We start from the raw sequence: 23339 nt of genomic DNA on the forward strand, positions 1-23339 counted from the left end.
AAGTAACCTGTCTCCCGACGGGCCAATTAATACAGTGATTAAATTAAATCAAATTTAATTAAATTAAATTAATGCTATTTTTTATCTCCTTTAACTGCAGCGTTTGTTGAACTCAGACTAATTTCTTGTATGTGCAAACGTGTTTGAAAATCTAGATTTTTCTGATTCTTTAAAAAGACGAAACTCTCAAATCTACAAGGAAGCAGTCCGGTACTTTCCACCTAAACATTTAAATGTATTTATTATTTTTTATTGTTCTGATAGTGTTGTAGTACTCAAGACAAGTCACCAGACCACAATATTAAGATCTTGGTCGTGACTTAGTCCGGGTCCCCTAAAGTCTTGTTGTTGTCTTCGTCTTGGTCTCAACCAGATCTTAGACCCTTAAAGTGTTGGGGGTTTTTTTGGTCTTGAGATGCTCTGATCTTGGCCTTTACTCAGTCTCGGTCTTTTAAAGTCGTGTTCGTGTCTTAGTCTTGGCCTTGATATGGTCTTGGAACCTTCAAGTCTTGGTCTTGTCTTGGTCTTGGGATGCTCTGGTCTTGGTTTTGACTCGGTCGTGGTCTTGACTACAACACAAAGTCCCGATCACATCGTGCTTCACACTGTGGAATAAAACAAAGTAGATAATTTGCCAGATTTCGACTCCTCTCACCATATTCCCCTCTAAACTGTGTGGCTCGAAGACCCATGAGGCAGAACAACTTCCTGAGACATTTATAGAGGCTTGAACAGTGATCAACAACCCGCCTGCAGCCGAGGCAGGACGTTACACACCACGGCCACACGGGGGGAGTATTTCACTGAGGAACGGCTTCTCCAGCTCCAGTAAACTGAGGACAAACCGGAACCTGAATCCACCCTGCTTTAATGAGCTGATGGATTCATTCATGGCACTGTTCTGATATGACAGTGAAGAAAACACTCAGGGTTATTTATACACACAGAGAGAGGGTGATTACAACATAAAGGGCAATGAAACGTTAAAGAAAAGTAATATTTTCCCTGTCAATTTAAGAAAACTAATGATTCTAGTCAATATGTAAAAGCTTCAGTGTATTGGATGGACAGTCTGTTATGAAACTTTAAGCATTCTCATTTACTAAGCACCAACATTGTTAAGCCAGTTCATTTTTTAAGTTATATCTGCCAAAAATCCTCATTTATGACTTAACCTCGTGAGCTAACTTGCAAACTCCAATCGATTTTACAACGAGGACATCTTGAAATAAGCTTTTGGTGATTACTTCAGGTCTCTGTTATTGCATATTGGAATGGAAAAATCAATAAAGGTATTATTTGTTTTATTTGTATTATTTGTTGTCATACACTGGAAATACTGTGTATATATATATATATATATATATATATATATATCAGTATATATATATATATATATATATATATATATATATATCAGTATATATATATATATATATATATATATACTGATATATATATATAAAAAAGTATATATATATATATATATATATATATATATATATATATATATATATATATATATATATATACTTTTTTTTTAAATGACATCAATCTTCCCCAATCAGATGCTGGAGCTTTTTTTACAGGGGACATAGAAAAAAATCTGATGGTCATGGGGATGCCCTTTTCAGTGGATAATAAAACTTTTAACTTGATTATTAAAACATATGTCTTTACAACTGAACTCATAAGTGTTATGGACATAAATCATGTCAATAAAATAAGCTTCCACCCCTTATAAAGCACTCATTTAAATATTCAGAAATTTGAAATTTCTTGTTGAAGGATACTACAACTGACTTTTTATGAGTCAGTTAAAAACACAATAAAATGTAATTTATACTTAATAAAATCTATTGGAAAGTATAAAATTGACCAAAATTTCATAATATTCTAGTCAAAAGGAGCCTAAATAGACAAAAAATCAATGGTAGTCCGGCAAAAAAAAGTGGTTTTAAGTTGATAATGGTTATATTAGCTTTGGAGTTTTAAAGAAAGTAAAGTACATATTCTTGTTTTATACAGTTAATATGTACCTTCAGCCTGGTGGGACTCTGTCTTTAAAAAATCAATCAAATATCAAAAAAGATATATATCTGCGCTGATATTATAAAATGTGTGTGGGGCCTTCATTTTTTTTGCAGTATGAATCCTCTCGTCCAGCTCGAGGGTGACTCAGTGTTCCCTGTCGTTACATAACAGGTTCCAATCACCGATTCAAAGTTACGCGAGGGAAACAACAGACTTACTGGAAGAATGACTCAAGAATGAAAACCCTCAACCCAAACCAGCTGATTCGTGTCACCTGTCCCAACAGTATTTTCAACAATACTTATCATGTGTCCATATTTCTTAATGATTTATCTCACTATGGGTGAAAGCAACTGTACGTTTCCCTTTAATCACAATCACGTAGCGTTTTGGGATCTGTTTACGCTGCAGTGATGCTCGGAGCCACTGAACACTTTTTGAAAGCAACTCTTGAGATGGGAACTTTTTGAAAGAGCTCAGCCTCCGTCGCGGTATAAACAGAAGAAAACGTAACTTTCTGAAAGCTCTCAGGCTCCATCTCAGTGCAGACCTCGGAAACGCTACGACTGCACATGCTCGTCATGGCCGTAGTAAATGATTCTGCTGCACGTATGCAGAAGGAGATGATGATAACAACAATGGTGGCCTCCAAGGTGTCATTATATTTACTCTCACAATGTCATTTTCCATACCCCCCCGGCTAGCTCAGTTGGTTGAGCATGAGACTCGCAATCTCAAAGTTGTGGGCTCACCACCCGCAGGAAAGGTTCTTAATCGGTGCAATGTGATCTGGGTGACAGTGCTCAGACTGCCAACCCCCGCCACCCGGAAACGGATAAGCGGGAGAAAATGGATGGATGGATGTCCTTTTCAAATGAATTTTAAAAAAAGGCACAACTATGATGGTTCAAACCGGGAAGAATATAGCTAAAACGGTAAGAACACAGGGTCACTGGAGTGTGAGCAGACAATGACGCTTCAGGAGATCATTGACGCTCCCCTGAAGTGTGAACGAGGCGAGCTGAGCGAGGAAACAGGATGTGACTGGCGGAGGGTGTTGTGAAAATGATTCCTATTGGATTCATTCATTCATTGACTCGGAGGTGTTTACTGGGTAACTCAGCGGGACGCCATAGAGACGGCGTGCTCCGACCAGTCAACGTGGACCACGTCCGGATCCAGAGGCGGTGGGATCGGACCGCACAGGCTTCATGATGAATGTGTTAAACCCCAATTACAAAACAAACCATTCGCACATTCAATTTCAAATATTTGCCTTCACTTTTGTGTTTATCCGAAGGAAAACTGCCCCAAGGGGGGGGCGGGGGCAGATGGTGCGATATGAGGTAATCTTGCTGACTTCTCTAATTAAACCTCCTTAATTGGTACTTGACAGTATGTTCCCAATGCCTCAGGCTTTTGCAGGCGCACCACTGAAAAAAAAAAAAAGAACAGGGTTCGGGATGCTATTAATACAACTTCCATGGATTCATTCAAGTCTCATCTCACATGGCAGAGATGTGGCAGAAATGTCACGAGCCTCAAATAGTGCAGAGATTCACAGAGAGCAGTGAGAAAGGGGAAATTACCAGTTAAATTTGTACCTTTTTGCTGGCGATTTCTGCCCAATTCATTTACCATGAAGATGAAATCATTCCAAACGTGCAGGTAAAGCAGATTGTGAGTCACATTAAGTTTAAGTTTTAGTGACTCCTGATGCTAATAATTCACGTTCGGAAGAGCTCTTAAACATGAAACACTCAACACTGTTAATATGAGTGAATTGGTTGATTTTTGGAGAAACAACAGCGACCAAAGAGCTGAGGTTTTCAAAGCCCTGTAAAAAACGCTCATGCACTCAGGAAGAACACACAAACTCCACACAGGAAAGGCCTCAAACAAAGATCCTCTCACTACAAGCTCTAACCATTAAATTCCTGTGCGGCTTCATGCGAGACGTGAAACCATTAAAAACATTTCAGTTTGACAGCAAGACAAGATGAAACAACGCATATAATAACACTAATCTATCTTCATATCAGTAAATCTGATTTTCTTATGCACATTTTTGTGTGTTATAGAGGTTAAATGAAGCAAAACTGCAACTATAAAAGGTGTGATGTGATATTTATGGACAACCAAAGCCTTTAATGATGTCAATTAATTTAATACTTTTAATTGTTAGTTATGACAACTATAAAGACGTATTTCACACTAAAGGTGTGACAGTTGGCAACCCTGCCAAGAGCAACAAATTAAAGTTTTCTCTCCAGTGTGTCTCAGAAAACTGTAATGTTCTGCTTCCCTGTCTGTTATTGTAACACCAGAAGTTTAGTAGTAAGTAATTACTATTGTGAAAATAAGCTTAAGTTGTTCGTTCCTTCTTCTTGTCATTCTCATGAGTTGATAAATCTGTCAAGAAGTTCAAACATTTAGAAGATAGAGCATCTTCCTCCTGCTAAATATGCCGAACGTTTCAAGTGAAAATGCCTTGTTTTTGTGTTTTCATTTCAGAAGCAACCAACAAGTCGTGGCCTGGCATGCTAACGATTTTCTGCGTTTCTGCCATTTCCGTGGAAACGGACTGGGTAAACACGAAACTTTTCTTCAAGGAAAATGCAAAAACTATGCATTTTTACTCAAAACGTTGCATAAACGGGGCCTAAAACGTGCAGCTTTATTGCACGCCGAAGTCTCGCTTCGAATACCATAGTATTTGGACTATAGGTCATAATTCAGAAATGTATGGATACGCCGGAAAACACGGTACAAACCACTAAAATCCCAGGATTGTATTGTTGCCATGTGGGTTTGATCAGTATCAAATACAGTCGCACCATGAGAAGCAGGAGAAGTTAAAAGATATTCATAAGACTGTAAAATCGGCAAGGTCAATGCATGTCTGCAACAGCAGTATGTTGCAGGTCTGACAAAGAGATACACACACACACACACACACACACACACACACACACACACACACACACACACACACACACACACACACACACACACACACACACACACACACACACACACACCGCACACACACACACACACAACAAACCTACATGTAATTTACACACACCAACAGGAACTCCTTTGCATTGTGGGGAAATTGTAGAGTACTTGCATATAACTGTAGTCGTAATGGGAGATATTGTAGTGAGACGAGAGTGTTAACCACTGAGCCACATCACTGTTATGTATGAATCATAAAGCAATTTTTTTTTTTCTTAAAAAAAATAATAAATAAAAACTTTAGGGAAGGATGGATCTGGAAATAAAGCCTCCAATCAGCCTTTGACCCATCATGCACCTGTTCCCCACATCCTCCTGAAACAGTGTGCAGCATGTTTGGGTGGGTGAAGTAGACGCGGTGCCTTCAGGTGACAGCGGGTCCTATAGGATCCCATATGTTCTTCCATTCAGCTCAAGCTCATCTCCACCTTGTGTACCAGGAAAAGATAATGATAGCAGCAGGAGGAGGTGGTGCTGGAGGGGTTGTTACATTCCTGCGCCTATTTTCAAAAACACGGAGATATTGCTGGTCCATCTGGGCCCTGTCATGCACGCCAGACATCAGACCTGCAGGATAACAAGCCGTCTCCCCTCACAGAGCTGCTCTGCCTCACTGAACCGCCTCAATAAGCCTCCCTATGTAAACAGGAGTTACACGGATGTAAATAGCAGTTAGGTCTCATGACTGTTTCCTTTATTGTATTTAAAATAGCTCGTTAATCAATTCATTCATAACTTCAAGCATAAAAATAGCAGCTGATTGAACGTGAAAGATGGAAAGTGTGAGTGTGTTGCTCATTTGGGTTTGTATTCAGAGAGCCGTCATCAGGGTCTGCTTCGTGTACGTGAAAGTACGAAACCTCCAAACAGCAATGAACAGAGAAACAAAGCGGCACAACTAACCCTAACCCTTTCCCGCTGGCGGTGAAACGTATTATAATCAAGGAGTTGGCTTGCGATGCAGACAAGGTGATTTCTTTTTCCGTTCCTTCTTGGCTTTCTCTCTTATAACAAGTCTCCACTGCGGCATCATATGTCAAGAAGCTTGGTATTTAAACATACCTCAGACTAAAATACAACCCTGTAGGGAAGCAGTGATTTGAATTCTTTAAAAAAAAATTACAAATACAATAGTTTAAAAAAAAAAACTAAGCGTTTGGAGACGGTATATAAACACCTTGAACTGACTTCATAACACCTCGGCCATCATAGCTCACCAGGGTCTGTACTTTGTGGGGAAACAAGATGGTGGTCCTGAACTCCAACATCCTTATGGTGGATAATCCTCTTCCTTCCTTCCTGCATCACTGTGCGGAGTTTTGACTGCACAAAGCCAAAGATGAATCTGTCTTAGGGCTTGTTAAAGCGACAACGCTTTCAAGTGAAAACATGAAACGTACCTTACATTTTGGGTGTCTGTTTCCATGACAACGGTGCTCGTAGCCACTGAAAACACAACTTTGTGATGACGGCTCCCAAGGTGGAACTTTTCGGAAAAAAGAGCTGACTCCATCTCTGTGGAAAAAGGGTAAACAGAACTTTTCGAAAACGTTCTGCTGCTGTCTCCATGGAAACGGGGGGGAAAATGACACCAGTTTACACCAAGATCAGGCAACTGTATTCAGATTTTGTCACGTTTGCATGGTAGGTACGGCAATAACACTGGAACTCAATCTGATCCTCGACTTTCCACTTCATGTACGTGGGTAAAAGCCTGAGACTCCCATATCAGGGCTGTATGGCAAGACGAGGTACGATAGATCACTCGGGGCTGAAATGAGGACTTGGTGGTTTTCGCATTATCATGATGGAGTAAAAAAGGATGAATGTCTTCGTCTCTCTGATTGCCTCAGGAAGACTTCAAGCTATTAAGGAAATATCAAACCAAATGAGTTTTTTTTTTTTCTTCTTTAATCCCTGATAGCAGTTGTTCCATGCGATCATTTCAGAGGGCAAAACACACATTCAGTTTTAACGCTTCACACTGTCACGCTGACCGCGACGTCCCAGAAAACTGCCTCATGTGAAACGTTAGCTGCCGCAGTACGTACTTCCTCCTGGAGGAGAACGCTCATAATTTTTCCCAGCACAATAACGTCTTCCTCCACCAGAATCACCGAAGACGATTTGCTCAGCCATTAGGCCGCGATAATGAAATAAACACCGGCGTGACAAATGATTTCTATCACTCCCGCCCCCGTGGAGCCGGATGTGAGCACAACAACAAACACATTTAGGCAGCTCGACGTCCAATTAGACTCGCCACCCATAAGACACACGATCCCTCAACCGTCTAGACATTTTGGGCCATTCAGCCCCTGTTTGACACTGATACTGATGACTGTCTTTCATACAGCGAGCAGCAGCTGATGAATAAAGGTGAAATGGTAAAAAGATGTCAGAGCTTGACGGTTGGCCTTGTTCTTAAGAGCCAAATTCACTTATGGCTCTGTAAATTACCTGTGATATCTTGGATGAGGTGGGGTAATGGCGTTCGCTCCCCCGGCCTCACTATTCACCTTAAACCATATCAGAGACGTCAAAGAACGACAAGGGATGTCTGGTTGAAATCATCAGATCATTTTAGTGCTGTGAACTCAAAATATTTTAATAAAAATTATATGAACGGTTCTTAATTTCTGAAATTCCTAAAATATTAAAGAATATTTTCATTGTATTAACTACATTGTACAGAGCACCACATGACATTGGGAATAAAACTATAAATTGTGAATTCATGTTCATGAAACAGTAATTTGTGGCCACAAGTGGGGGAGGCATGACACGCTGGAGGCCACCATTATTGTTTATTGTCCATCTACTTGCCCATGTGCAGAACAACTAGTTACTACGGCCGTGGTGCACACGAGCAGTAGCAGTGTTTCAAAAAGTTACGTCTCCACGGAGTCTGAGTCTGAGTCCAAAAACGTGCATTTTTATTTCATTTCTAAGGAGATGGAGCATTTTCAAAAAGTTCCACCTTGGAAGTGGTTTGCAAAAAGTTGCGTTTTGAGTTGTTTCTAGCACCGTTGTCATGTAAACGGACACAACATTTACTTGGTTCGACCCCCCCGGCTCGCCTTAACCGTGAGTTGAAGTGTCCTTCGGGTAAAACGCCTCGCTGCCCGTGTGTGTGTGTGTGACGTTTCATGACCGCTTGCACCATTAAGACACCTCAAGCTGTAAAATCCATTGCAGATAATTTACCTTAGTTGTTCTCGTTTACTAATCTCCTATATCTGGCCGCAGATATGGCACTGCTCCTCTCCATGTGAGCCGATTACACCTGCTGCACTTGCTGATGGTGCATCTATGTGGGTTTACCAACAGCGATTCATGCAAAAATATCCACACTATCGATTAAAAAAATGAACGTTTTTGTATTTACCATTGTTTTACTTGTTTATGGTTATCACACTTTTTTTCTGTTTGCACAAAGGGATGAAATACAATTCTCCAAAGACACACAGCACTTCTCGTTATTGTTGAATTTCATCTGGCAGGGAAGAAAACTCATCACATTGTGTGAAAAACATATTTTTGAAGACATTAGAGCTCACTGACTGTATATAGCAGCTGTAAATCAATCAGGTTCTGGTCGGTGACCACACCTGAGGAGTGATTGTAGTGACGAATACCAGAGTAATAAAATGTTATAACTCGTTCAGTGCCAGTTCCAATGCTTATTGTTCAATATATTAATGAAGCTATTTCACTAAGAATAAAGTATGCATTATATGCAAAATGCATTTCTTTTTTTCTTCCCAGCACAAAGCTCCAACTCCAGAGCTTCAAAACAAATGGCTTGGCTTTTGTGAGGAAGCAGTATGTTGTTGGTCTTATTTTATCTTATCTTCATTGTTCTTCACTTCCTTTGTCCACCTCAGGAAACAGACCATAAAAGCCTGCTTTTCGGCTGCTGCCTTTAAAGTGCTTAAGTGGACACTTGTTTTTCACACTCTGTCTTCTGCAGATAAAATGTAAAAATGTATGCTGAATTAGTTTATAGAGTAACAAACAGGCTAAGGTTGCAGCTATAGAGAATTTTTTAAAGTATATTTTTGTAATGACTATCATGTTGCTGACCTTACTATTGAGCTAAACGTTAAAAAAAAGTGAAGCGACCTTATTCAGAAACCTGATTTAGTTCATCAGTGTATCTAAAAGCCAATCTATTGTAATCATGGACTCGGATGATGGTAAACACAGTTTGTGTGTCTGTTGCTACTGAATGCTTTCTTTTCTAAATGGTCTCTCGTCACAAAAAGGTTTGTTGGTCTTTCAGTGTGATGGCACTGGATGAAATGACAACGTGGCCAAAGTGTAACGTACCTTTAGTTAAACAGTCTGCCAACTCTCTACCAGTCTTGAAACAGCAGTTAAAGATGGATGGATGGATGAATGGATGGATGGATGGATGGATTACACATTACCAATCCGAGTCTCACATTTGCATTAAATCACTCTAAATCAAATCTACACCAGCAAGTTGAGCAGGTTAATAGAACATGAGTGGAAGTCAAAAAAAATAAAAATCTCACATTCTTTTCATTTCCTAAACCAAATGGTCGTACAACAAGCGTCGCCCTTTGATCCCACAGATTCCCTCCTGCCGCTCGCTGGCGTCCACCCCACACACTTTGAGAACTCCTGCATTAGTATCAGCACTACTTGAATGGAGAATGTGAGTACTTCCAGCACCTCTGTTGAAACCGCAGAGCACTGCTGCAGTGTTACTCAGTGTTACGAAAGCTGTACAGTGAAGGACACCGCCGTGTAGATCAGAAGCCTGCCAGTCCACACCGAGGGCAAAAAGACAAACCTCTTTCTGAGGCAAGGAGGAGAGCAGAATCTGCTTCTAAGAAGAAGAAAAAGCTGACTGAGACATTTACCGGCTCTTCTAAGTCTGCACAAATGGCAGTTTGCACCAAACGTATTACACATGCACAATTTCTGCGATGCACCGCCCTTGTGTTTGACACCCTCGGTGTATTGGTTTGCATTAAGGGTTGAAGTCCAGGTTGCTAGTTTGATTTTTGGTGACAAAGTTGTTTGTTTTTGATCACGTTTCCTGCAGTGAAGTGTGTGTGTGTGTGTGTGTGTGTGTGTGTGTGTGTGTGTGTGTGTGTGTGTGTGTGTGTGTGTGTGTGTGTGTGTGTGTGTGTGTGTGTGTGTGTGTGTGTGTGTGTGTGTGTGTGTGTGTGTGTGTTTAGACCAGAGCTCTGCAACCTTTATGGTCAAAAGAGACATTTTTGTGATTTTTTGCCAAATCAAATGTACCAAAATCAAATTTGCAAAATGTGTTAAACCATTAAAATTATGCTCATACAGCTTATAACGTTTCATATATGATGAATGCACAAAAACAGTATCTTATGTTGTATTTATGACATTTCAATTACAGCGTCAGCTGTTTTTATACCTGATTATAGCAGGTTCACCCTTCTTTTTCAGCATTTTAAAAGATAATTTTGACAATGAGCCCCCCCCCCCCATTTATAAAGCCTGCTTTGTTGTAAGAATTCTCATATTTTAGTGGGGTTTTTTTTACCTGTGTTTGCAGTTGTTTTTCCACCATTTTCAACAGTTTTAGCTATTTTCCCCCATTTCAGGTCTTGTGCCTTCTTTCAAAGGCCTTAGCAGAGAGATAAGAGTCCTTTTGAAAATGACACTAATGTGTAAATAGAATAGAAATAGCATGTTTATTTACTTGTATAGTGAAATATTCAGGGGGCCACTACAAAAGGGACAAGAGCTCTGGAGCCACAGGTACCAGGTTGTGTGTGCTTGCTTTGTCTGTCTCTCCTGGGATAAAGGGGTCAAGACGATGTATGGATGAGTTAAAGAAGGGGTCCCCAATACAGAGCCTTGGAGGCCCCCCACCCTGCAGGTTTTAGACCCCCCCGCCCCGCCCACGATTCACCTTTGAAATGCTTTGACTAGATGAGCGTTGCTGCACAGTGAAGGAATGCTCTGACACATACATGTTATGCGTGTTTCCATGCTGCAATCCAGAACTGCGGGCGAAAGGTGTGTGTGTGTGTGTGTGTGTGTGTGTGTGTGTGTGTGGGTGTGTGTGTGTGTGTGTGTGTGTGTGTGTGTGTGTGTGTGTGTGTGTGTGTGTGTGTGTGTGTGTGTGTGCGCGTGTCCGTCCCGGTGCAGCCTGTACCTGTGCAGCTCGAGGGGCGCATCCCTCCTCCCTCCTGCTGACGTCAGAGCAGATTCCGGAGCTGGAGGACGAGGACGAGGAGGAGGAGGAGGAGGAAGAGGAGGAGGAGCTGTCAAAGTTTGACTTTCCCTACAGGAGGAAAAAGTCTTCTTCTCAGCGAGGGGGCAAGAAGGCACTTTCTCAGCTCAGATTTAGCGGAATATCGCGTCTCCTTGGCATGGAATGACACACTGAGCGTCCAAACCCGCAATGGCAGCCCGTTTTCTCTGGTGGATGAGCCTCAACTCGCTGTTCTGGTTCGACTCGTGCGCGCTGGCGGAAAAGAAAGGTACGTTTTACGCACGCGCCGGTGCCGCTCCGGCGTTGAGTCCCGACGAGCGCCGAGCAGGCTCCTTCGTTTCCAGAAAGCCCCCAGAAAAAAGAAAAGGAAAGACAAATCGTTAGAGGAAAGTTTTCTCACAGTCTGCCCGTGTGACCTGCTCCGAGCTCCCAGGAAACTTTCGTCCTCTGTGTTTTTACGGTGTGATTAAAGTGCGTGAATGCGCATGTTTTTCCTAAAATGACGAGTTTGAAAAATGTGCACCATGGTAATGATGATGATGATGATGATGATGATGCTGGGATGGGATGTGGATTGAGCAATATACAAGTTTTTTTTTCTTCAGAGTACTTACAGTTTCTCATGCTTTGTTTATTTTCCATTTAAAATGATCTCTTTATGTCAAACAACAGAAATCCACTTCCTCCGTTCACGTCCTTTGTCTCACACACAATCTTCTGGAACATTGTCATTTTTTCCTCACTTTTTCCCCCCCTTTCCTCTCAGTGGATTGTGGTCGTTTTTAAAGTATATTTTCCCATAAAAGAGAGCAAAACAAAGCTGAACCTCCTTAGAGAATTAAATAAGAAAATATTAGCTCAGTGCAACACAAAGCAGGGAGTGTGGAAAGTGGAAAGAATGGTGGGTTTTCTTCTCTTTTAGTCAGTTTATGTGATTTTTTTTGGCCCTGAAGTTAAGGTCGCGCAGACGGTATCTTTTTCAAGACACGGCAGTGTTTTGACTGCTGTCCCAGGATTTCTGATGAGCATGATATTGTCTTACTGCTTCAGTGCATGCAATTGTTCACTTTTGACTTAACTTTGGAGCACAAAATAATAATGTTGCATTGCAAAGATTGGGAGAGAGATGCAGCTTCTGTGCAGGAGGGGGCAGTAGTGAGCACCTGCGGCATCGAGCCTGCAGAGTTTTCTGGCTGGTGGTTGTGTAGATCTCTAACCATTGTAGCAGCACAGACTTAGATGCCAAAGTGACTAATTTATTTGAAATAACGCAATGAGTGGCTGCGGCCTGCTGAACGTAAGGTAGCATGAGTCACAGATACTTTTGAGGTGATGTCACAAACATTCACTGGTGGAAAAAAATGCTCTACTCTTACAATATTTTACAATATTGTACTCTAGGTTGTTGCCACCGTGTGCATTGGCAGCCATGATAAGTCCGATCCTTATCAAAAGCTTTGCATATTGTTATTGCAGCTGTGTTTTTATCGACATTATACTAAGATTAGATTCAAAGCTGTCTCAATACACCCCCTTGTGGTAGACATTGGTATTGTAAGACTTAGTATTTTGCTAATATGTAACCATATCCCATAACTTTCTTCCATAATCAATAAATATCGTAGAAATATTAAGCCCATTTGTAATTTCGGGTATTATTTTTTTAACATTTTAAAGGAAGTATCTTATCCACGTGTAACTTAGCTTGTACATTAGAGGAAAATAAATAAAAATTCTAACTATATTTACAGTTTTCTTTACGAGACAGACTAGACCGAGTCACTTTTGTTCTTGTGCCAATATTAACTTCTTATTCAATTTATTTAAGCTGCTTTTAGCTCAGTGATACAATTTATACCAAAATGTTTTTTGTTTGTTTGTTTGGATTCTTTGAGGGTATTTTAATGTTGTTCAAACCAAAAAACACATCTTATACTCCTCAGCATATAAAGACGAAAGGTAAATGTACACATTTACATTTTTAAATAATTGATGGAATTGCGAGTAACATTTGCTAGCTTGTGCACATTACTGCACGTTGCTAAGCAACCAGAGCTATCACTTTCAAATCATGATTTCTTGTTGATTTCGGCGGCTGTAAACTAAAAACATCACCTGATGTACCTTTAAATCCAACGTGAACATTATTCTAGGTTGCATCACGCTGATCTGAGTGACTCAGGCCTCATAAAAGCCAGATGTCAGGAAAGAAAGTGACCACGAGTGTCCTTTTACTCCCTGATGGCTCAGACTTCCTGATCTCGTGAATCATAATTATCTGCAATCGCCGCAGCATTGTTCCTCCCTCGTGGGAAGATTAACGGGAGCGTCGGGTGCCAGCGGCGCTCGCGTCGCCTCCGTCTCTCCTGCGCGACCCGTACCGGTTAACAGCGAGCGCCGCTTTTTGGGAGAACCATAACAAATCAAAAGTGTTTGTGGGACAAAAAAGACAGCGTCTCTAAATATTTCTAGGCGTCCAAACAAACTAGACAGTGCAGATTTCATGCAGCAGCAGGTCTCCCAGAGATTTTTTTATTAAGACCGGAGATTACTAATGAGCAGCTGTGATGATAGGTGAGGTATGAGGTATTATTTGGTTTAACCACTCTCCTTCTTTTTATAACCTCTGATCAGACTCCCATTCCCAGGGAAACATGAGCTCCACCATATGGCTTGACATTTTTACTTGTTGATGTTATTGTTGTTGTTTTTGTTTTTGTTTTTTTTACTTCGCCCAGAGGCTGAGACAGATGTTTCTATGTGGCTCACTTGATTTTCTAGCTCACAATGTCCATCATAGTCCAATTTTATTTGAACAAGATGTTGTTGTGTCATGTTCCCTCTGCGTCAGTGTCCTTCTACTTTCAACAAAAAAAGGTTGATTTACAGAGGCGTGAATAAGACTATTGTACATCAACCAACATGTGAATTGATTATTGTTACATATTAAAGAAAGACTTAAGAGGGGGAACCGCAATGTGTTCATAAATTTCTGCCTGAGCTTAGCTATTAACTCCCAACTGAAAACCAAACATCTTCGGTTTGAGTCACGTAACTTTTATGTGTTGCTCTGGAACCGTTTTTGACCAAAAGAAATGTTTTTGTCTTTTAAATAAAACGAGTTTGGAGCAGAAAAACACATTTATTGTGTAATATGAGGAAAACAGAGTCATGATGTTGGATACATTTTTGATAGACAAAAAAAACTTATGTTGCATTTAGGAAGCTTCATAATATGAATTATATTTTGTTATATTTTAGCCATCTTAGCAGTTTTTACTTATTACTTTTGACTTGCTTAGTTTTTTTAAAAAATTATTTTTATTTTACATTTTTATTATTTTCTTTTTTTATATATTAGTTTTTGTAGTTTCACCTGTTTTCTTGGCAATTATTAGAACGTTTTTTTTCCCCCTATTTAACCCTTTCTAGTGGCTTTAGTTATTTGTAGTTTTTAGTACATTTTGCTGCACTGTTTGTGGTTTTAGCCTTTAGTGTTTTTGTAAGGTTTTTTGGGAGGCATTTTTTAGTTTTTCCATTTGAAATTCATTTGAACTATTTTAGCCTTTTTTTTTAAACATTTTTTTTTAGTTTTTTAAGTTTTCATCTTCATTATAGTGCATTTAGCCGCTTTTGTTATTTTAGATGCGTTTATTGTTTTTTTCTTTTCTACCTATTTGAATCATTTAAAGCAATTTTAACAGATTCAGACCCCGTTTACAAGACAACATTTTCAAGTGAAAACAGAAAACTTTCTTTGTGTTTTGTTTGTTCGAAAATGGCGATCGGAGCCACTGAAAACTCCCATTTTTGAAAAAGGCTCCCCAGGTGGAACTTTTAGAAAATGCCCTGACTCAGTCTTCTTGGAAATGGGCGAAAACACAACTTTTCTGATACGCTGCTCCTGCACATGCATTTATAGTTGAGTCACCTGTAGTAGCAATCTAATGTTGTCTTTGTTAATGTTTTGTTCTCTGTTTGCATGTATGTGTGGTTTCATTACGAAGACAAACAACGGCACCCACTAGTGGACCTACATAAGTTTTTGTGGTTTTCTGCATTTTTTGCCATTTCTGTATAAACGGACAAAATATTGCTGTGTAAATATAAAACTTGTCTGAAACTAAAATGCAAAACCGATGCCTTTTGACCATATAAATGGGACCTGAGCGTCACTTTTTAAAAATTTTTTAAATCAGGTTTAAGCTATTTTGTCACTTCGCTCTTGGTAGACTTTCCCCCCCCCCGTTTCTTTAGCTGTTATTCAAGATTTAGTTTGTTTCTCTCCACATTGACATTGTTGGCAGTAAAAACAAAAGAGCTCGTTCACATTGAATGGGCTTCTTATTTTCTTTATTTGGATTTAACCATGGCTACCTTTTCCAATCGGTGCATGAAGAAACTCAACATTCATCACCTGAAGTGAAAAATGACCTAATGAGTCATCTTTGCTTTGACAAACAATTGAACTGTATAATTTAAATGTCTCATTTGTCACGTTGAACTATGAGATAAGAGTCCTTTTGAAAGAGTGCAAATAGGATGGAAATGCATGTTTACTTATAATTTTGTAAAAGCTTCAAGGAGCCGCTGCAAAGGGGATAAAGGGTAGATCTGTACTTTAGCCAATATTATTTTAACGCCGTTATCTACCGGTGATAGCACCTGCTGCTTTTTCCTTCCTCGCCGTGCAGAGAGTGGCTCAGAGGTCAATGAAGCTAGCTGAAGCAACTGAAGGTTGCTGGTTTCAAACCCACTGCTGACTGGTGACCGCTGTAGGTGCATGAGCAGCGCCCCCATTCCTCAACATTAAACTGAGCTGGAGCCACTTCTCTACTGTTTTTGCACTAGTTTGATGCTTTTTCTGGTATGTAAATAGACTTTACATGTTGATATATCGTCTGTAATTGATGTAACTGTAACAGTAAACTGCATTTTATGATTCTCATTTGTCTTCAATGCACTTTCAATACATTGCATTTTAAAATGTAGTGTTGAAATTAAACAACCGTAGTTATTAATTCACTTTTTCTTGATTCATTTTTGAAAAGTTCTCCCCTAACCGCTTCCTTTTAGAATGAAACTATTCCTGGAAGAAAAGAAAAAAAACAGTCTTGCCAACTGGAAAAATTAAAATTCCTGCCCAAACTTTAGAGGCGATGCATTTCTGAGATAATCACTGGGATTTAAAATGAATTCTACGACTTAAGACGGTGGATGATATTATTAGTTCATAAAGGAGCATGTAATCCTTTTGTTATTCAAAATCGCTAAAGGAGAGTCTCCTCTTCACGCACGGTCGGCGGCTCCGTCTTAATTCACTCGTTTCTGTTTGACCTGTTTAAGAGTGTTTGTGTTGCCAGGAAGCTGGTGAACATCTGCTCACTGTTTACACGTGGCAGTCGCAGAAGTTCTCAAAGAAAAGCCATAAATTTGATGAAGATCATGAACGGAACACAAACATTTAATGGGAATTAGTCTGTTTCTCTTTTTTAACCAATGATGAAGATGACCTATTTTCTTTATGAAGTGAGTCGTCATCTGTTGTGTTGTGGTCAACACCACTTAACCACTTAATTTAAACAACACTAGTCATCTGCATGAAGAGTGTATCCAACATCACCGCCCGTCCAAATGAACGTCTGTACTCACCATTGTTAATGTTTATAGCGCGTCGTGCTTGGCGCACGTGTGTGTGTGGTTTCATTACAAAAACCCAACAGCACCCACTAGTGGCCCAACTTGGAAACTACATCATTTTCAGTGATTCTGCCATTTATGTGAAAACGGACATTGTTTTTAGAACTTTGTAATGTAAATTCAAAATTCTTCACTTAAACAGAGTGCCTTTAACCAGCTAAGTACATCGGAGTCCAGAATCATGTAGTGAGTCACTTTAATGTCTAGTTTGTGCTCAACCCGCAGCCAGAGAGGAAGAAGCAGCCGGTGATAATGATGACGGATGACTGGACGCTAAAGTAATTCACCGCAGCTCAACACAACAAAAACTTGTCTGGTTGAATTTTAAGGATGAAATCACATCTTTTACTCCCCCCTGCCCAGCCTGTCATGGACTAAACATCACAGCAGTTGGAAGTGAATGTGAGATTTGATAATACACCTGGCAGCGAGCGTGGTCTCCCACAGGAAGCCCACCTGTCCCCCCCCCCCGTCTGCCAGGGGTCCATCCTGATTCTGTGTGAGTGTGACTAGATTCGCTGAATAATAGAGAAGCTCTCCGTCCTGTGTGCCGGCACGCTGGCTTTATTAGCTGTCATCATCTGTGGGGAGGCTGCAAATAATGCCCACAGCTTCACCCAGCAGCCAGCCACAAGTAATAACCGAGCTGATTTATTTCCCCTGATGTAATGCTAAATGGTTGCAGGAATGAGTCCCGCGCTTCGTGCTTCGCGAGTTGTGGTTGAGAGGTGATTAGATTTTCCGCTGTAGGGAAAGTTTTCGCCATATAATGCACCTGGTCTGACTGATCAAACTAATCACAGGAGCATGTCAAACAGCTCAAACCTTAATCCTCACTTCAAGGCTTTGCAGCGCGTTCTGGCCACGGGTTGACCAGATTATATCAATATGATTTTCTTTTCTTTTTTTTTTTTTTAAAAGACTAACCTGGGACTCCAGGTTGTTTTCTGATTGAGATTGAAGGATAATCCTTATAACAGAGGTCAGGCTGGATCGGTGCTTTTAAATTCGCTTGCACACCTGCAAAAGTTGAGCGAGACCTTGATGAGATTTCAGCACCGGCAGTGAATCCTGACATCCCGAGTAAGTGCTTTTCCCTGAGCGTGGAGTGGGAATCTAACAAGCTAACCTCCCTCATCACTCATCTGCCCCCCCCCCGTCACATTCAGAAAAACATGCCTTTTCTTTTCATTAAAGCCCACTCTCCTGGACTGGATGTGAAATGTATGCTACGATCCAGTGTAACCCTAGAACCGGGAGTCTGCTTTTTGGGGTGCAAAGTGGCCGTGATTCTACAACAACAGTCGCCACCGCCGGTCCTCTGATGACCCTAACAGACGTACATCTGCTGCAGGCATTTTGCTGGGAATGAGTCGTGGGAGTCCAGTTCCTGGTCGCCGTTTCTGCTTGCTTTTGATAAACTGAACCTTCAGAGAGCGACGCTGACGAGGTGCCAGATTTTGGTTTCTCCCGGAGACAATAGCGCCTCTGTTGAGGGCAGGTTATCGGCAAGAAAAGACCGAGCTCTGCTCCGCCGGGGAGACGCAACCCGAGGCGAGACGCGTATGTCATCGAGCGAGACCCCAGAAGTGAAGCGGCTTTTGTTCTCCTCCTCACTTTTAACTGTACATACACTTCTTTGGACAGTCAAACTTTTGTGTAGCACAAAAAAAAAAAAAAAAAAAAAGTTAATTACTTGTCTGAGCTCCCTTAAACCACAAGCACTAAACCTTTTATGAATTGTTGTTTAATGGGTTTGCGATACTATGTAAACCAGATTTTATTGTTTAATAACAGCAGCTGCTTGTATACATTCCGTGATGAATTAGTGAGTCGACCTGTGGTTACTCATTGAACACATGTGCGTCCCTTTTTTCGTTGTAACAAAGTCATTTATGGCCTTTCCATGATCCGCTGATCATGTGTGGAAGCGTCCAATGGAAAGACACGTGGGAATCTGGCCTGGGAAAAAAAAAAAAGAAAAAAAAAAGGAAAATGTCTTGGTGCTATCTGCCCTCTCATCAGGTGCTGTGTTAAGAGAGAAACGAGGCCATGGCTTCAGTTTGAGAGTCTCACTGAAGGAGGAAGGGAGCGAGAGAAATGTCGGCTTTTTATATAATAGATAGAAAGAGGGATGGATGGGGGGGATCATCAGGGGATGATGACCCTTTTGTATCAGCTGTTTTCTGACAGTAATGTAGCTCCCGTAGTAACTACAGTTTAGGTTTGAGCACAAGTTTTAGTTTTTCCCCCTCTCCAAACTAATGCCAGAATTGAGGACTCTTTCTGGTACGATATTTAAGCGGGGAAGGTTCACCCAAATCAGACTGTCCCCAAAGATCAGGAGGGGTGTCAAACTCATTTTAGTTTGGGGGCCACATACAGATCAAATTCATTTTGAGTGGGAATTTCTACAATAAGCTTAAAATTTTAACTTTAAAGTTGTTTTTCTTTGTCATGGTATAGTGTATAAAAATGTCTATATTTTGAATATGTCTATATTTTTTGAAAATGACGACAATCTCAGCATAAAGCTAATTTTAATGAAACCTTGTGGTGCAAAATACAGTGAAATGTCCTGTCATTGTCATTGTGCATGTTTTGACTATATGTTGAGCTTGCTATCTTTCATGGCAGCATCATTGATATCTCAGCTCGGCTTTCAGTGTTGTGTTGCGTCGCTATTTTAAAGAAATTTGTTTAAAAAAAACAAAACAATGTTTTCTTTGAAATTTCTACAGTTTTCTTGGCGGTTTTTCGTTTTGGTTTTGGAACCTCTTGCTGACCGGTTTTGGGCTTATGTTTGACAGCCCTGAATTTGTCAGTCATTTCTTAAAGTGATATTAAGGTTTTTGTTTTTTTAAAGAGTGTTTGGTGTGCAGTACATTGATACAACCCCAATTCAAAAGACGTTGAGATGATATCTATGATGTCAAATTAATGGGACTTCATAGACGTTTTAATGATTTGAAAACAGGGATTTCAAAAGTTTGATCAATTTCAGCCAATGGTATAACCTTTTAAATTAAAAAAAAATACAGAGGATTTTTTAAATTAAAGGTATCTGCTGTCGATGCTTGAGATTCGAACAAAGCCAGTGATCCTACAAATAGCGTCAAAGCACAAACCACAAATGGATGGTTTTCAGACATTTTACAGTGTTTTGTACCAAGGTTAAAATTGGCATAATGTAATTGAAATGAAAATTGTACTTTTTTTTTTTTTGTACAAAGAAATCGTACCTGTTTGCACTAATACAAAAGGAAGCCATTGGAGTTGCTATTATGCTATTATTTTACGGGTCCAGCCCATTTAATAACAATTTGGCCTCAAACTAAAACCTGTTTAAGTGATTCAAACGGCAGTTATGAATGATAAAGATAAAAACTTGACATTTTATGACCAGTTGACCATTTTCTTCTCTCTGGTGGTAGCCACACAAGTCAGTGCTACAGCACAGGAAACAAAGTTAAATTAAATGAGAGAGTGGAAGAACAAGCAGCGTTATTAGCATTGCCATTGTCAGTGTGCAGGATTAGTGTGGTAAGAAGCAGCCAGGTATTATACATGCATGAGAAGCTTTCGCCGAGGCCCAGATCCAGCATCCACACAGCCCAAACGGCTACCTCGGGCCAGCTAAACCAGCAGTCGGAGGCTTCACCGGTCCAAGAACTCAGAAGTAGAATAACAGGCATCACTCAAGCATCAAAGGCAGATTCTGCGAGAACAGGACAGGAACCATCATTCACTGATTTCTAACAAGTCTGGAAGTGTTTGAGAACTGGAGACAAATGACTGTGGCTTCATTTAGGCCTCAGTTACACAATGTTTTCAAGCCAAAACGTAAAACTTTTGTTGCGCCTTTGGGTGCCTGCTTACATGATCGTGGTTCTCTGAGCCACTGAAAAGTTTTGAAAATGGCTCCCAAGTTAGAACTTTTTGAAAGTGCTCCGGCTCTGTTTCCACGGGAATATTGGGAAACAGCTTGTATCTGTGTAATTTGGGGAAAACACAACTTTTTGAAAAAAAAAAAGGGTGAAAAGTTTTTTTGTTTTTTTTTAAACACTCCGACTCCATCTCTGTAAACAAGGAAGACAACTTTTTGAAAACTCTTGCCATTGCATGTGCACACCATGGCCATAGTAAATAGTTCTTCTGCCTGTGTGGTTTCATTACACAAAAAAGAACAGCAGCCACTAGTGGCCCAACATGAAAACTACATCGTTTTAGGTTTTCTGCCATTTCCATGTAAACTGACATCGTTTTTAAAAAAAAGTGATGCGTTTTCACTTGAAACATTGTGTGAACGGGGCTTTTATCAGCAGTTCTGAGTCTGTCTCACTATGTATCAGCTCTTTCTATGAGTGACAGGTATATTCTGTAGGAAGAATGTGGTTGAAATATATAAAATCTTCCCTGAAACATGGACCATGTGTTGCTCCAGCACCTGAAAATATAGTTAAGCAGCATCGGAACGTTATTAAATGGTTTAAGAAGTTCCTCCAGGTGAATTAATTTTTAATGTTTTCATTTCAGATGCTGCAATATTCTCAGTTCCTGGATGCAATATTTCGTCTTTGTCAAATTTGTTCCACATCGTTGTTTCTTTCCACATCCCATCTTTCCAGTGGGAAGATGGGATTGTACTTCTTCAGGTTGTATCTGGTTTTCTTTTGGCATTATTGAGCGAACGCAACAAGCTCTTAGAATATTGCAATTGGAGTAGCCTGGGAGAATGCTGGGGTTTGCATATCCCCTTGACTCCTTTCAGCTTTTTGAAATGGTAGCCTGAACCGAGGGTTAACTTCACAGTGAGGTTGTTCCTACTCCACCAATGCCCGTGTGCATGCAACTCCTTCCAGGTAGTCTGAATCAATGGTGTATGATTTCTGTAGAAACTATGGTTGCTATTCCAGCTTTGGCAGCAACAGAACCGCACACCTCCCTCCAGAGAAGTCAGGAACCCGGAGGCGCTTTCCTAAATAATGCGTGAACTGAGACAAGCGTCTGGAAAACCTCAGCTATGTGATGGACAGTCACAACAAAAAGAAAAGCTTAGATGGTTCTGCAAACGTCTTACTAGTTAATTCGTGCTTTCATATTGTTGTGTGTGCATTAAATCTGCTGACTCCACACTTTTGAGGCTAAAGTGTGAAAGTGAGCACGGAACGTGTTTCCTTTAGTTTGCATTGAAGTCGAGGCTCGAGCACATTTCGTGGCCAGGCTCTCGAAGATAGTTTGCAGACTTTAAAAGTTTTAACCTGACAAGCAAATAGCTGGCTGTATTTGTATTCAGTAGCACGCTGTAAGGATCTTCATGTCAAATGCAAATGAATGAAATGTCGATGAGACAGACAGGGGCGGTGCGTGGATCAGAAGATCGGCTTTAGCGAAGAAAAACAGGATATGTCTGGGTACACAAACAAACCATCAGAAAGACGGTGCGAGATCTTTCGACGGGGGATTTCGTGCCCTCGCTTACGTGTTGATCAGAGAGGCCTGGGTTAGGTTTTTGTTTTAGCTGCCCCTGCTTCTTTTTAGCATTCAAACGGCAGACAAACGTCTCCCAACCAATATCCTGCGTAGCTCCTGTTGGCGTGTCCGCTCCTTCGTGATCCACAGGTCAGCCCGAGGAGCACTTCTTCAAACGGCGCTCGCCCCAAAAAGGAATCCCCTGCGGGGAGGAGAACAATAGCCTGGCGAAAAACACGTCTTGATCCCTCAATATTTCAGAATGAAAAAGCATTGTTTGATGGGTGGTGGCTGACCTCTGAAATGTTCTTCCACAAAAGCATTTAGCCTCTTCCTGTGTGGTCCGTGTATCTATAACACTAAATGTACACATTTAAAGCTGTGACTCATGTGTCGGGGGGGGGGAGTTTCTAGACATCGTGATTTATTTTCAGTGTGAGTATTCCTGCATTTGTCACAAACTATTCAGATAGATATCCAGGATGTCTCAGTGATAATCCCTGGTGTGAAGACGGGGGGGGGGGGGGGGGGGGGGGGCTTTCCTGCTCCAACATCCTGAGTATCAGGAACCAACTTCAAACTAAAGCATCAGGCATTTTCCCTGAGTTAGCATTGCCTCTGGTGTGGTCTCTTTCCATAATCCTTCTATTTTCCACCTACAATGATTTATCGCTGTTCTGCTTGACTTCGTTTGACATGTGCGGAGAGCGAACATCACATCTTTATTGCCTCCGCTCAGTTTATAGAAAACACTTGGAGCATTCAAAAGGAATCCTGATCAGACTTGTCAAGTCACCAAAATGTCATCACTCAGCGACCGATGAAAACTGTGTTTTCTTTGCGAGTGTTATTAAGGCATTACACGCTTCATTGCTGGGGTGTG

The 23339-nt window shown here is 40.7% G+C and overlaps 1 protein-coding gene across 2 annotated transcripts in view; it reads left to right on the forward strand.

Moving 5' to 3' along the window:
- The first annotated feature begins 11332 nt into the window (after positions 1 to 11332).
- egfra (epidermal growth factor receptor a (erythroblastic leukemia viral (v-erb-b) oncogene homolog, avian)) overlaps positions 11333 to 23339 on the forward strand; it is a 58946-nt gene continuing 46939 nt past the window's right edge. Inside the window, exon 1 of one of the 2 annotated variants that reach the window (XM_080462456.1) lies at positions 11333 to 11552. In XM_080462456.1, coding sequence (XP_080318582.1) covers positions 11474 to 11552 — 79 coding nt within the window. In that variant the 5' untranslated portion in view covers positions 11333 to 11473. The remainder of the gene's footprint in view (positions 11553 to 23339) is intronic. The other variant, XM_080462455.1, reaches the window with a different exon arrangement.

Source organism: Lipophrys pholis (assembly GCF_963383615.2).
Source record: "Lipophrys pholis genome assembly, chromosome: 1".
NCBI classification, from domain to species: Eukaryota; Metazoa; Chordata; class Actinopteri; order Blenniiformes; family Blenniidae; genus Lipophrys; species Lipophrys pholis.